The sequence below is a fragment of the Nuphar pumila genome, chromosome 2 (assembly GCF_984573655.1).
Source record: "Nuphar pumila chromosome 2, dmNupPumi1.hap1.1, whole genome shotgun sequence".
NCBI lineage: Eukaryota > Viridiplantae > Streptophyta > Magnoliopsida > Nymphaeales > Nymphaeaceae > Nuphar > Nuphar pumila.
In genome coordinates this window covers 97,042,290-97,058,929 of record NC_143250.1, presented here as the reverse complement: position 1 = coordinate 97,058,929, position 16,640 = coordinate 97,042,290, and the positions used below count along the sequence as shown (strand labels likewise).

Below are 16,640 nucleotides of genomic sequence, written 5' to 3'. Positions count from 1 at the left end.
GGATACCCGACTGATCGACAGCCCTACTCACAGGGCATGTTTGGGCTTTGGAGTCCAACATAGCTGAGTAGATTCCTGAATTTTGTTCTCCAAAACTGTCACGAGGACACGCCATTTTGGCCTCGTGTCCCTGGTGACAGACATGGACACGCCAATTTGGACACTGATTCACACAACCTATATTTTAATAGTTCATTATGTTTAATAATGTTTCAGTAAAATTATTTTTAAATAACAAAAAATAGTTATTCATTGATTAAAATAGAAGAAAATTTTTGTCCTCATGTCCCGTTTTTGAAAAATGTTCCGAGTCAAACACATATCCTACGTCATCGACTTCAGGAATCTTGGCTTAGAAACTTCATTCCATATCCCGTTTCAGGCGTACCAGTACTTAGGTACTGGTACGAAACCGGTTTAAAAAATGCCAAGAAATTTGTTTCTATGAATGCATAAAAAACTCATCTCTAAAACTATAGCACTCCTTTAATTTCAGCATACATTATTATTACAAGGAAAATAATGAGATCCAATTTTCCAAAACAAATGAATTTCATTAGAAACTCGTTCCATTGTCAAAACCATGTATCAGAAGATTCAGAACCTCGTATCAATGTCTATTAGATTAAAACGTACCCAAAACTTTCAAGAGCCTTGAATGCCCATACCCGGGCCTATCCATACCTGTAATCATACCTATCTCTGACAACTATGCTCAAAAGTATACATAAAAACAGGAGATTTTGGATCAGGTCTAATATTCAACCCACTAACAGCCCTATTCTTTCATGAAAATGGGATTTCAAGTTCAAACACAGACCCTCATCAAGATGATTGGATTTTATTGGCATAGAGGTAACCCAGTAGTACCAGGAGAGCCTGGGTCATCAATCCACAAACACTGAACAATAAGGTCCATATTCTAGTCCTAGACCCAGCCAGGTTCAGGTTTGAGTGTGCCAATCTAAGATCATGTTAGCCACCATTTTAGCCGTAAACTAACAGCAGACATAGTTGGTTTCTTCAGTTTAGAAGTTCTTAGGAAACTAGTGATGGATATGTGTAGTGTGCCAACTATTTGGTTCAACAGGCATTCCCTCAGCACTTCAGCTGTTATATGGTGCTTAGGTTGGTTGGGCTAGCCCACACCCAGTTGGTCATTGGTGTTGGTCCATTGGTGAGCCTAGTGACTGCTGCTGTTGCCTTGGTGAGCCGTCAGCAATTCTGTTCATGAGCTGCCGGTAATCCAGACACCACACCTGCATTAAAACAGATGGCTTTCTGAGGTTCATTTTGGAGCTACATCATGCGACCAACAAAAGTACCAAACAGGTTTTTTTATCCATCCTTGAACTTAAAGAATGGAGTGTTATAGATTTTGTTTTTTTTTCATGTTTTTATCAGGCTAATTTTGGAAGAAAAAACAAAATTATTAACATCATGAGGAAACCATATCTCAACTACACGAGGTAAGTTTTACGAAGTCCCGTTTTTTCCGTCCTATCTAGAGCTACAATCTTGATCACCTTACAATTTGAGATGAAAACAATTTTGCTTTTATTTTAAATATATATATATATAAAATAACAAGATTCCAAATAATAGTTTTTCCCCTGCGAAATTGCCAAAGAAAATTGAATATGTCAGTGAAATCACGATACATTTGTTCCCAACCTTAACATCAGTATCAACACTTGTCTCCAATGTCTACTTAGATTCAATAGAGTCGTGAGTCGACGTCCGGGAAGATTCAGGGACAAGCTTCTGTTTGGGAACTGGTACCTGGGATGGGAGTTTAAAACATTTAGGTTCTTTAAGCAAAGCAGTGTAATTAGAATAGTGCTGTCTCAATTCCCCCCTAGAATTACACACGCAACAGGTATGAAGCAGCACTATGGGGCCAGTCATTCTCCCCAAGATTACCACTATAGGGTGCAGCCAATTAGGTCTCGATCCTAGTGGGTTTCTTATCAGCCCAAAAAAAAAGAAGAAAACTAATAGTGATGTCATAGCAAGCACATATCTTGTTAACAACAAATACCAGGTTCAACTAACAAAATTTCAGGTGAATTAGGGACACATACTCAGAGATAGAATTTTTTTTACTTTGCCTAGACGGGAAATATATCATCTCTTAATCAAAAGGCAGGTTAGAGAATAAGCCATAAAATAGCACTAATTCGTAACAAGGACATGGTCAAGATCATCCTGATATCAGACATGTTTAGGAGCAATATTATTGAGTGGACTATACACAGGGATGAGACTAGTGATTTCATTAATCAGCATGTTCTGATGCCAAGCAGGAAGACATGGACCTTAAATTGGTGCTCCAGTAGCACTCTAACACAAGTTACAAAGAACTCAAGGAAATGTCATCAATGAGGCTATCTATCATCAATACTAGTCTCACCATAACATCCTCAAGGCTACAGATTGGAAACAGCTAGTTTTTTACCTAATTAAAGGAAACTGAGGGATCTAGTACCCAGCACAGGATTGCAATGATCACCTTGCCATCACCACAACCATAACCATAACCAGTGCAGGTTAATCTGCAATTTGATCGGCCTAAGAGTTCAATTAATTCTATAGGTGATCTACAGTAATCCACAGTTTTAATCTGCACAGTATACGAGCAAAGTGATGGCTTGATGACGGAAAACACCCACCTTGCTCTAAGGTGTAAGCAGCAGTGCTTGAAATTCACTTTTTTGTAAGACATAAAAACTGACAAAAAACAAAAATGGAAATTACATAATGGACAAAAGTAATTTAATCAACACGGCTCCACTAGTCTGGTAGGGGTGACTTGTGAATGTCACCAAGTTGGCGGGATGTCACAAGTTCGGAACCCAAGGGTTTCAACCCTTGCCGCAAGGTTGAAGCTGGGTGTACTCCCGGTGGGGAGGGGGGACCACAAGGGGTTTACCAACAGCAGGCCAGACAATGTGCAGTCAGTGATGGCAGGGAGGGGGGAGGGGGTGGCGGGGTTTCCCTTGGATTATCTCAAGAAAAAGAAATGAAAAATATAGATGGTGCTTAATTTTCCTCTTTAGTATTTTGAGAGGTATAAATGAGAGAAAGGATGAATACAAACACCAAAGAAAACAGAAAAAGGAGACAATGTTACCCAAATGAGCTTTAAAAACTTTATATAGAGAACTTTAAGAACAAAGGAAATGATACAAAAATGCTTTGGGTAAAACCATTTTCTAAAGAGGGGAAATGAAACAGAATTCTGGCTGGAGCAGTGCAAAAAAAGATAGACCAATTGACCAAAACTGTAAAGAATGACAGCCCATCCTCAAGCACAGATCCAAGTATTATTCTGAGCCTGGATGGAGCGACGTTCAATGTAGTGTTATCAGTATTGTATCGTATCGTACGATATGATACGCTATATCGTATTACTAGGAGGGAAATAGAAACATAAGGGTCATATCACATTCGGTACGATTATCATACCAATATGATATGACTCGTACAATATATAGGTGTATTGTACCATATCACAGAATACATCTATTATACGACTCGACCTTTTTTTTTTACTTTTTCAGTGCCAGAAAAGTGGCGACCACCACTTTTAGGGGCCATTTTTTAGCTCCCAAATGTCATTTTAACCTCGTTTTTGCATGTTCTCCCTCCCCAAACCCCTTTTCTAAGCCTACCCACCCTATTTTGAGATCAAATCCACCCTTAAAATTGAGTTTTTTGCTAGATCTGAGTCCTAGAAGTGTGATTTGCCTCAAATATCACTCATTTCCGTTCCACCCAACCCTTTTTTGGCTTCTAACCCTCAAAATCGAATTCTAAAACCCCTTATTTTCATCCTACACACTCATTTTTTGGCTTCTAACCAGAGTTACCGGAAGCTTCTTAGGTAGGTGGGAAGCTCGCTTCCTAGAAACTCGCTTCGGAAGCGCGATATTCCTCACTTCGGAAACTTCATGGGAATCTTGATTCCCCCACGCTTCTTCTATGCTTCCCACACACATGGTCTATGCTTCCTATATGCTTTTCTCAAGTTTCTTTTCATGTTTTTCATGTATTTTCTCTCACGCTTTCACTCACTTTTCATGTACTTTCTTTAAATTAGTAACCATCATTGTTAGATTTTAACAAAAATTTAACTCTTTTACTCAAAAATCATGAAATATAAGAATGATCAATTTTATTTTAGTTTTTATTTGTTTCTTGTTTGATTCCTATTCAATTACCATATTGCTTCATTTTTTTTAATATTTCGCTTTTAAATTGATACTCCGCTTCCCGCTTCCTATAAATTTTAAAATATCTCGCTTCTCGCTTCCGCTTCCCGTATCATTTCTTGCTTCCACTTCCTAGTTTGGCAACCTTGCTTCTAACCCTTATAGTAGTGTAATTTATTCTAAATTCACCCATTTTCATCCTACACACATTTTTTTGACCTCTAACCCTCAAAATCGAGCTCTAGGGGTTTGATTTGCTTGAGATTGAAGTTGGAAGAGGGATTCAAGCATCAAAACTAAGGGTAAGCTCATTTCTTTTAATGTTGTTTTAACTTATTTCTTTTAATGTTGTTTTAACTTATTTCTTCTTTTTTTACATTTAGCCATTTTTTAGTCCTAAATGCTTTGTTGATCTTAGTTTTTTTTTCCTTTTTTTCATCTTAAATCACATATTTTTATTATTAAATATCAATATCGTGACCTAAAAGTCAATGGATGGTGGAGGTTGTGGCTCAAATGATCCAGCATGAAAGTATTATAAACCAATGAATTTAGGGACACATTTGAAAGGGATAGTAAAGCGTAGCTTTTATAGTTTTGTAATGCATGGTAGATTGTATTTAAATGTCGCATCGTAAGGCATCACAACTCCACTGTACCGTTATATACTTAGTGTATTCCCTTTGATGTTTGTGTCGAACTTCTTACAAGTCTCATACAAGATGATAAACAAAAAACACGAGTACATGCAACATTAATTGTAGAAAAATTGTCAAAAGTTCCTAATTCAGAAGATGAAGATGAACCATCAATATCTCAAGCTAGTGAACGCTTACGTTGCAACAAATAAACAAAATCAGTGAGCTAATATATATATATATATATATATATATATATATATATATATATATATATATATATATATATATATATATATATATACACACACACACGTTTGGAACTTTAGTTTGTAACCTTGTATGACCTTTTCTGGTCCTATCATTGTATTATGTAAAGTTGTAAACCTTTATGCAGTGATATTTTATTTTTAGTTTTAATTATTTACATTTAACAATGATTGGACGTGATGACCCAATGTGGCGGTTTTGTGAGATTGTCGACGATTTTTGTGGCATAATGTATTGAGATGTAGATTATGTCGTGCATTGATTAATGGAGGTGCACATCACATAAAACAATACGTTTTTTTAGAACCTAGTGCTCTAGTGTGACTATGCATGCAAGTTCCAAATGATGTGCGTGTTATAATATCTATGAATCAAGATTACAAGAATTGGCATGGGCGCAAGGCCTTCATGCTCCGCGCACGGGTTTTGATTTTAACCACCATACCCGCCTTCATCCTTGTTTATTGTCCTCCATCCCCAGTCCAAACGGGGTGAGGCAGTGTGGGGCCTCGTTTCCCCCCGGTCCACTGCCATCCCTAAAGGAGGTCGAACCGTTGAAAGGTATTTTAGTTATTTTACTAACGGGGATCGAGGGGGGGGGGGTGCGGTGCGGTGCGGGAGAACGCATAAGTCCATCCCCGCATGGGTTTTGATTTTAACCTCTATCCTCGCCTCCATCTTCGTTTTATGTCCTCCATCCCCGGTCCAAATGGGGCAAGGCGGGATGGGGCCCCGTTTCCCTTGGTCCACTGCCATCCCTAGCATAAAGCCTCAAAAAATATTTCTAAAAACTTTAAAAATTATCTAGAAACACAAATAAATAAAAGAAATACTAAGCTACAGCCAATAAGAAATAGAAAATCTCAAATAAATACCCAAAAATATGGAAATAACATGTAAAAGTATCATTAATGCAACTCGATTTACCTAAGTATCTAACAAATAGAATATGAACATTCAATAAAAAAATTAAGTAACAAAATCAATGTTGTAAGTACCATAGCGTATCGTATCTATGGGGTGTTCCGATACAATACACACCAGTATCTCGATATTGGTGTATATCTTACGATACACCCTTGTATCTTACGATACACCCTTGTATCTTACGATATACTCCGATATGGGGCATATCTTAAGATATGCTATAAATGCAGTTTAAATGCACTTATTTCAAAAAAAAAATCGAAAACATATGAGGCCCCTTGGGGCTAGTTCATATTCATCCCTAAAGAGCTTAAGAGTGATTTAGAGAGATTTTTTTTCAATAAAAAAAAAAGATGATGTTGATGATACTCAATGTTGACGTTATCTAATTCATTTTTGTTTGAAATTTAAAAAAAAAATAGTTATGTAAAATTTGTAAGCATTAAAAAAAACTGTGATTTTTTTTATGTAAACACATTATTATGAATTTTGTGACTTATTAGCTTAGATTTGTTATTTAATATGCATATTATTTCATAGTTTGTGTTTTTCTTGTGAGATATGCCTGCCATTTATAGCATATTATCTTGATTATTTAATGTTCGATGTCTTATGCACGCCATTCATAGCACATAATTGTTTTGACATGTAATATTATAGTTTTATCTTATGCAACTCATCATTGTTTGATGATGTCTTATGCAACTCATAGAGACATAAATGTTTTATATGTGATTTTATGGTTGTATTTTGTGCAATTCATTATTGTTTTATGTGTTATGATTTTTTTTTACTATTTTTCTGATTTTTATTGTATTTTTTATTTTTAAAAAATTTTATTAAAAAAAATACGACTTTTTTCGATTCGATACGATACACTATTATATTTATCTTTTCTTGGCTCAACCAATACGGGTAACAATACGATACTTACAACCTTGAAGAAAATCACTAACAATTAAATTCCTCAGAATCATGTCATCATCATATAATTCATATTATCAATTTTGTTTTTTAGTGATTTTTTAATTACTGAACTCTAGTTTATTTAATTTTTCTTGTGTTCTAAGTTCTACATTTTTTTTTTAAAATTTTTAGATTTTTTCTAATTTTTTAATTTTTTTTGCATAATTTAAATGGTTTTCCCCATACGATATGAATGTAGTACGGTATCTCAGGATCATGTGATATGGGTTCTGACATGCTAGTTACAAGATTGGTTCAATGTATTACATGCAAGTTCCCATTTCTACTGGTGTAGATGCTGAAAAGAAGTCGTTATTGTTAAAATGTACCTCTTATATATATATATATATATATATATATATATATATATATATATATATATAATATATATATATATATATTACATCAATACCCGATAGGGGTATTTTTGTAATTTCACATAGTTGTTTTAGAAAACAACTATTTTCGAGTTTTGTTAAAATGTAATTTTTCTTTTTTCTTTTTTCTTTTTTATTTTTTATTTTTTATATTTCTTTTTTGTATTTTTTGAGGACCAAAAGGGGCTCCAACCATAGAGTCGTTGGAGCCCCCAACGGTCACAAATGTGACCGTTGGGGGCTCCCAACGACTCTATGGGAGCCCCCTTTTGGGCTCTCCTTTTGAGGCCTTTGGCCTTCCTTTCTCTCATCTCCCTCTTGTATAAATAGGGGTGAACCCCTTGTATATTTTTCATTCTTGAGAGCTCTCTCTCTTTTCAATAAGAGGCTTTTTATATTGTTGCCTTCTTAAAGGCTTGTGCTTGTATTGTCCCTTAGTGGACTTGTGATATTGTCTCTTTTATTCATTGTTGTAAGTGCTTATAAGCACTCTTTATATTTCCGCAATATCTCATTACAGTTATTGGATCTTGGATCCAAGTCGGGTTTGGGTATACAGGACCCTTTCGGTAATATTGTATTTCTCCTATTCATTAGAGGGTATTTTCGTACCCTAAAATTGTATTAGTCATGTACTTATAACCTAATGCTATGGAAAATACGGCGATGTGAAACTGCAGTCCCTGCTCTTCCATATTACTCTTCTTCCTTCTTGCGCAGGTGAGCGTGGAGGCCATCATGTTTTAACATGGTATCAGAGCAGAGTTAAAACTGGGCATGAGATCGTTTTTCAGAAAGAATGACCAAGGAGATGATCTGAATCTTCAAATCTCAACAAACTCATCCCTCTTCAAATCTTATCCTCTGCATCCTCTCCCTCCAGTTTTTCGGCCTGGTAAGGACTATCCCACCTGTCTCCTTCTCAAATCTGATTCTTCCTTTAGGATCGGATTTATGCACCTTCCTTTTTCCTTTTTGTTTTACCGACTGGTAAGGGCGTCAACACCTTTTTGTTTTATCGACTGGTAAGGGCGTCAACACCCATATGAGAAAAGTCGTTCCTCTTCAAATCTGGTAAGGACGTCAACACCCATCTGTTTCTTCTCTCTCAAATCTGATCTTTTCTTCTTTCTAAAAGTTTAGAATAGGCTGATTGATTCCAAAAAGGCTGACGTTAATCTAAAGTTCTTTTTGCTAACCAAAAGGGATTCTCATTTTTTGATTTTCTCGACGTGAACAGACATCGATGTCCTTTCTACTGTTACCTGAATAATCGGTTCTCCAGACGTCGAATATAATTTTTCTGTCACAATCTCCTAAAAAAAAGGTAGAATATTTGAGTGGCTGATTTCTTCGTTTTGGTCTAAAAAATTTCTTCTTTCATTCGAATGGATTCATCTTCTCCACATTCAGGCCTTTCTTCAAATTTTCTTAGTCAATTGGTCTCCGAAAAACTAAATAATTCTAACTTCTTGACCTAGAAAATGCAGATCGTTCCTTTTATAAGGAGCCAAGATCTCTCTGGTCATCTGAATGGATCGATCTCAACCCCTCCAGAGTTCATTTCACAAGAAAAGAAGGATGATAAAGGGGCGTTATCTACAGTTCTTGTCAGAAATCCAGATTATGTTGTTTGGGTGAAAAGAGATCAAGCATTAGTGGCATACATCACCTCTACACTCTCACAAGAAGTTCTTGTGGTTATTCCCGATGATTGTTCAGCCAAAGAGCTGTGGGACAAGCTAGTTCAGACATATTCACAAATCTCTGAGGCGAGGATCGTGTTTCTCAAGCGAGAATTTCAAATGTTGAAGAAAGATTTGATGTCCATTATGGAATACTTGAATAAGATAAAAGGCATAACAGATGAACTGACTATTGTGGGATGCCTTATCAGTGATAAAGACAAAGTACAACAGACCTTGAGTGGATTGGGGTCCGATTATCATGTTCTGGTAACCTCTTTATTGTATCTCCCAGAACTTCCAAAATTCGAAGATTTTCGTGCAAAGCTACTACAGTATGAGATGACCCTGAAAGGATTTACTGAGGACACCTATGTGCAGTCAGGGACTCAAGATGTGCTGAGCACGGGACTAACTTATGGTAGAGAAAGAGGAAATTCTTTTCGAGGAAGAGGAGGACAAGGGAGAAATATTTTTGGGGGTCGCGGGCTCCTTCCAACGCCCAATATACAGGGCCAAAAGCCCATTCCTACTTGTTTTCTATGCAACAAGAGAGGGCATATTAAAAACAAATTGTTGGTATAATCCTCAAAACAATAAGGGAAAACCCTCACAAACAGAAGCCAAAAGGGATGGAGGAGAAGTAAAAGAGTTGTTATTAGCGGCCTTAGCAGGGTTGAATATGAAGCAAAATGATAAGGGTGTTTGGTACGTCGACTTTGGAGCAGCGACCCACGTCACGGGTGATGCAAGTAAGCTCTTGAATCTTACTCCTTATGTTGGTAAAAATAGCATAATCACAGGAGATGGCTCTCACCACTCCATCTCACACATTGGAAATGTCATTATACCCATGTCTAAGTCTCCTCTTAATCTTTCAAATGTTCTTCATACTCCTAATATTCAGAAGAACATTGTATCTGTCTCAAAACTTGTTGATGATGTTAATGCCTCAGTTGAATTTACTCTCTCTTCTGTTTATGTCAAGGATCTTTGCACGAGGGAGATATTCGCTGAGGGGAAGAGAAGAGGCAACATGTACATCTTCCAAGAAGATCCATCTTCCTCTGCCTACTCTGCATGCTCGTCCTTGAAGCCTTATCAGTGTCCATCATTGGTTTCTTCTGAATGTGTGTTTGTTGTCTCTGAATGTAATAAGCCAACTCTTTGGCACAGTCGTTTGGGTCATTGTGGTCGTCATTTTATTGAAAAACTTGTCTTGAATAATTTCATTCCTAAGTCCAGCCTGAGTTCAGAATCAAGTGATATAAAATGTCCTAGTTGTCATTTATGTAAAAGTCGTGTTTTGCCTTTTAATTCTATTAATAAGAGAGCTTCAAGGCCCTTTGAAGTCATTTGTTCTGATGTTTAGGACCCTGCCCCAATTGCTTATGTTTATAGTAGTAGATATTATCGTATTCTCATTGATAGCTATTCACGCTATACTTGGATATTTTTCATGAAACATAAATCAAAAGTTTTTGGGTTGTTTCAAAATTTTCATGCTTTTGTCAAAAATCATTTCTCCACCAACATTCTCAATTTCCAATGTGATGGAGGAGGAGAATTCTCTTCTAGTGACTTTGTTAATTTCCTTCAACATAATGGAATAAAGAGAAGAGTGTCTTGCCCACATACACCTCAACAAAACGGGATTGTTGAGAGGAAGCATCGACATATTGTTGAGAGTGCAATGAGCATGATGCATGGTAGTAATCTCTCTATCACCCTATGGACGAAAGCTTTTCACTCCACCGTTCATGTGATAAAATGGCTGCCCATGACCATTTTAGAAAACAGGTCACCATATTTCTCTCCGTTCGGTATACATCTCAATTATTACGAATTGCGTGTTTTTGATCTGTTTGTTATGTTCATATTGACAGCTCATTGAGACATAGGTTTCAGGACAAGGCCTTGAAGTGTAGGTTTGTGGGATATGTTGAAGACTACAAGGGTTATAGGTGCTATGATCTACTGAACAAACGAGTCAAAATATCGAGGAATGTCGTTTTTTATGAGATGAACTTTGATAACCAGTCTGCTAATCCAAGTCCCAATGTTACTAATCCAAGTCACAATGTTGAGGTTTACTACCCATGGTTAAATTCAAAACTCTTCTCCAATAGTAGCGATGCTTACCCCACATACTACATTCAGAAAGAGACATGCGAGGAATCAGCAGATGCAATTCAACCAGAGGAGGTTACTACTCAAATTTGGAATCAGGAAGGTATAAGGGTGTTCTCTAGACCCGGCGAGAGAAGGAACCTCCATCTTTTTCTTGCACATACATTGGTTCTCCTACCTTTAGATGTTAGAAGATCTACTTGGACCCGACATCCACTTGAAAGGTGGGTGAGCTATAAGAATTTTTCTTTGGATTTTCAACTGTTCCTAACGTCCGTAAATAAAGAGGATGAGCCTCTCACTTTTTATCAAGCTGCAAACTCTAGAAAATGGGTTGAAGCGATGAATGAGGAAATGGAAGCTTTACATGAATGTGGTACATGAGAAGTTGTGCCTGGACCACTAAATAAAAATGTGGTTGGGTCCAAGTGGGTGTACAAGATAAAATATAAACCAGATGGAAGCGTCGAAAGGTATAAAGTTAGACTTGTAGCCAAAGGATTTACACAAGAACAAGGACAGGACTTTGATGAAACCTTCAGCCCTGTTGTTAAGATGGGACCATTCGTATTGTATTGAGTCTAGCCGTTGAACATGAATAGACATTAAGCCAACTAGATGTCAAAAATGTCTTTTTGCATAGGAATCTAAAAGAAGTTTATATGGAACAACCCACTGGATATGCGATGTCAATCAGTATGTATGCAAGTTGAAAAGAGCACTCTATGGATTGAAGCAAGCCTCTCGGTCTTGGTTCGAGAGTTTTTCGTTGGAGATACAAAAGCATGGTTTCTCTTGGTCTCTTCTAGATCACTCATTATTTATTTACAAGGAACGAGATGTCACAACTCCTCTATTGATATACGTAGATAATATCATTGTCACAGAGAACTGTAGAGATCATATTGAGGAAGTAAAGAAGTTATTAAATCAGAGATTCAAAATGAAAGATTTGGGAGATCTGTTGATGCAGAGCAGGGCCAAATGGGGCCTGCACCGTGTGACCCAGGCACGGCCAGGGAACCCGACCCACCACAAGGGATGGACGATCGGATCCAGCAGCTGGATCCGATCGCAGGTAAGGTGACCCGATGCAGGGACGTACTGCGCACCTACTCCAGAAGAGGGAAGGCCCGGATCGCCACCAATCGAACTCCAGAATGAAGTCGTCTCGGGTCCAGGACCGGACCGAGACCTGGATCCACTCACATCTTTAAATACCCTATTCTAGGGTTGCGTGTGATAGACATTTTCTTTTGGGAATTACCGCAGCCCTTTGTTGATTTGTTTTCTTCAGCATTTTTTTTCTTTACAGTTTAATCTTCTCCTTGCTTGATCCTGTTTATTTGAAGTTTATTTCATTGTTCGGTTGAAGACTATATTGAAAATAATAAACAAGTGCCATCATTTTGGTGGTCGTTTTCCTTATTGTTGTGCATCGCACGACCGTTAGGGTTGTGCCCTCATCTGCCGAAGCTAAGAACGTGAACGTCGGTTCCCTCCACTGCATCAAATTGGTATCAAAGCCCAGGTCTTCCTCCTTCGTCTGCAACATTGTTCAAGAGGCGAGGAACGATCCCCCAAGTGGTAAAGAGGGGGAGGAAACCGGCATCGACGATCCGATGATGCGGGTGCTCGACATGGTGACGAAGATCTAGGAAAACCTACTGCACGTAAGCAAGGAGGTAGCCGGTATGTCGAAACGCATAGATGGAATCGAAGATCGGCTTGTTGTTCTCGAGTCACCGGTGGAGACGGCCGCAACGACCGTGCTGAAAATGACTGTTGGGTTGGGCAACGAGACTGCAGACCCCGCGGTTGCGATGGTGCTCGAGCAGGCCCACCCGAAACCCCGCCAACTTGTTGTGCATCGCACGACCGTGAGGGTCGTGCCCTCATCTGTCGAAGCTAAGAACGTGAACATCGGTTCCATCCACTGCATCATCTGTGCTATTTTCTTGGAGTTGAAGTTGATAAAATGTGTGATACACTTACTCTTACTCAACACAAGTACACAATGGATATTCTTGGTAGGGCAGGCATGAAGGATTGTAAGACATTGTCAACTCCAAGCATCATTCATCAGAAACTGAGTTTTGAAGAAGGGGATTTATATGGGGATCCTACTAGGTATCGTAGCATAGTTGGCATGCTGCAATCTAGACCTGACATACTGTATTCGGTTAATCAGGTGTCTCAATTTATGCATCAACCTCATATATCACACATGGAGGCAATTAAGCGGATACTACGGTATCTAAAGGGGATGGTTGGTGATGGGTTGGTGTATAGGAAAAGCGAATCAAATCAAGGTGCACATGAAATTACTATTTATGCTGATGCTGATTGGGCAGGTGATCCAGATGAGCGACGATCAGTGTCTGGTTATTGTGGTTTTATTGGATCGAACATGATCACTTGGAGTAGTAGAAAGCAAAAGGCCATTGCTAGGTCAAGTACAGAGGCTGAATACATGTCAATGGCTGCTGCTACTACCGCTGAGACTACATGGATAAGACATCTCCTAGTAGAGATGGGAGAACCAATTGCACGATCACTATTGTTGTGTGACAATCAAAGTGCTATTAACATGTCTTTTAACCCCATTTATCATAGCCAAGCAAAGCACATTGAGATAGACCAGCATTTTGTCAGGAAAAAGGTTGAAGAAAAAGAGATTGAACCTGCTTTTGTGTGAACTGAAGAGCAAGTTGCAGATATATTCACTAAAGGGTTGACAAAGGACAGATTCTGGATGCAGAAAGGCAAGTTGTTCATGGTCCAGGACCATGTACAACTTGAGGGAGGCTGAAAAGAAGTCGCTATTGGATCTTGGATCCAAGTTGGGTTTGGATAATACCAGACCCGATTTGTATATTGGACCCTTTCAGTAATGTTGTATTTCTCCTATTCATTAGAGGGTATTTTTGTACCCTAAAATTGTATTAGTCATGTACTTATAATCTAATGCTATGGAAAACACGCTGAATTGTTTTAACAGATGCTAGGATAGAGTCTGTGACTGTCAAGCATCCTCGTACCATTAAGTTGATGGAAGCATCCAATAAAATGCCAGGACACTGTATGGCAATTTTAGAACAATCTCATGAGCAGGATAATTTAACTTTAATAAACCTTTCCATGGAGAGGAGTGAAAACTTAGGTGAAATTCTGAAAAGGATATTGAAAAAACTAGTGGCAATGAATGTTCTCTATATACACAAAAGAAATTTGGTTTTCATAATAACAGAGAAAATATGATCAAGGGAGAGAAGAAGAGAAAATAATGATTAACCGACCTATCATTCATTGATAGAAGGACAATCAGTAAGGTGAACTATAGCATGATGCAACTCCTCCAGGTCTTCCAAATAGATTCTCTTAAGCTGCATTTGCTTTCTGATGTCCAAGATGAGGCTGCCAATTTGAGCCTCAATCCTCCAGGATGCATCCACTAGTTTCTCTGGACTTAGTGCATCATTCTCTAGTAATCGAGCTAACCATTGGCAGCCATCCATTTTTACACTGTTTAATCTGCAAAAAGAGAGCACAAATCATTTACAAACAACGATTAACATCATGCACCTTACAAAAATCAACCAGGAAATGCACGTTCATGAAACTAAGGCTGGTAAGTGAGCTACATCAAAGCAACCCCATGCTCGGCAGATTCAAGTTGTAAGATGGGATCAATACAGGCTGTGTTGAGGCTGATCCAGGTCCACATCAGAGTAACATGATGTGAATAAGGATATGTGTTTGTACAGGTTCAATACAATGAGGTCAACTTATATTCAGCTAAATACCAACAAATTTATCTATTTATTTCTAGTTAAATCTGCCGAGCAACCCCATGCTCGGCAGATTTAACTAGCTTTTGCATCCATACCTAGTCCACTTGTGCAGATACCTCCATATCAAAAATCATATTCAGGTACCAGTATAAGGTTGCATATCCTTGCAAGCAGGTATTGGATGGTCAGGAACCCAAACATATTCTATCTGCTTTCAACACTCATGAATCAAGCCCAACTCACACAAACATTCACCAACATAGACAGACATTGTAAAACCCGTAATTTTTAAGGATTGTTAATAAATAAAGAACTCATTTTTTATCTCCAAATTAGAAATGTGTTTCTAGCTTTTGAATTTTATTTATTTATTTATTACATATTCATTTGTTCATTGAAGTCAATCAGGGTATAATTTGCATTTATAGAACTATTTTGAGCTATAAATCACTATTCATAAATATATTATATTTAAATATATATTTTTTGATGGAGTTTGTAAATTATTGGAGTGTATTTGTGTGTTATTTGGCTCTTGGTAATGATTTATAGGGTAATTTGCTATTTTTGGCTAATCTTGTTATAATTGACATTTTTGAGTTTTTGGCATTTGCGATCGCACAAGAAGGGTTCGTTGTATTGCTTGGGTAGCGGTCTTTGCGGACTTCGAAACTCCTCGGTTTTTTGAGTTTCGATTCATTGTTCTTCACATTATTAAGGTAAGATACCTGAACTGAACTTATAGAGAGCATGTTTAAGCACTAATTGTGTAAGCATAATGTTGCACTGAATATCTAAATGAATTGCAAATACAAGTTACGCTCACACACTTCACATAGTTGTGGATATCTAGGACTCTTGTGATTGTAGTTCGGAGATCATGCTTGTCATAATTGTAGTTAGCGGAATATGGAGTGTGTTTGCGGTAGGTACACCTGTGTGTGGGTTTGAATGCTTGTGCACTTATTGTTAGTTTTGGATTTTGGATCCGACACACACCACATTCCAAGATCCATCTTGTGATGTGTGGGCGGTGGCATGTTTGTAATTTGTTTTTACTTCTTGTGTAAAGTCATACTATGTACAACACTTATAAATATTAAGTGAAAGAGGGAAAACCCTATTGCCGCCGACCCCTCTCTCCTCTCTCTTCTCTCTCTTCTCTCTTTACCTCATCTCTAACCCCTGTAGGTGAATATTTCTGACATGGTATCAAAGCACAGGCGCGAAAATCAATCATCTAGAAGGCCTCTAAAGACCAACACGTGCTGCTAAAGAACGTGGGATCATTTCTGTCCCTTCTCCCTTAATCCTCTTTCACGTCATTCCAGTTTTCTTTTTCGTTCTTCTCATTTTAATTTTTTTCTGTACGCACCTCTTAACATTCTGTTTTTTAGTCTGCCGAGTTTTTGTTTTCTCCCCAAAATATTTCTGATTCTCTCCCTTTTTCTGGTTCGCACGTTACTATTCTCTGTGTAACGTGTGTGCTGATATTCTTTTCAGCACACAGCGTAACGTGTGTGCTGATATCCTTTTCAGCACACAACAGCATCGCTGTTTTATTTTCTCTGTGTAGCGTGTGTGCTGATATCAGTTTCAGCACACAACAGCATTGTTGCTTCCTTTTTCTGTGTGCAAC

General features: G+C 37.9%; 1 protein-coding gene across 2 annotated transcripts in view; it reads right to left on the bottom strand.

The window, feature by feature from the left end:
- Positions 1-533: 533 nt before the first annotated feature.
- The window catches only part of LOC149846286 (sucrose-phosphatase-like protein), a 53,433-nt gene continuing 37,326 nt past the window's right edge, over positions 534-16,640 (bottom strand). For both annotated transcript variants that reach the window (XM_089996286.1, XM_089996287.1), the window contains exons 6-7: positions 14,507-14,741; positions 534-1,259 (exon numbers count right to left, since the gene is read on the bottom strand). In XM_089996286.1, coding sequence (XP_089852412.1) covers positions 14,510-14,741 — 232 coding nt within the window. In that variant the 3' untranslated portion in view covers positions 534-1,259; positions 14,507-14,509. The remainder of the gene's footprint in view (positions 1,260-14,506; positions 14,742-16,640) is intronic.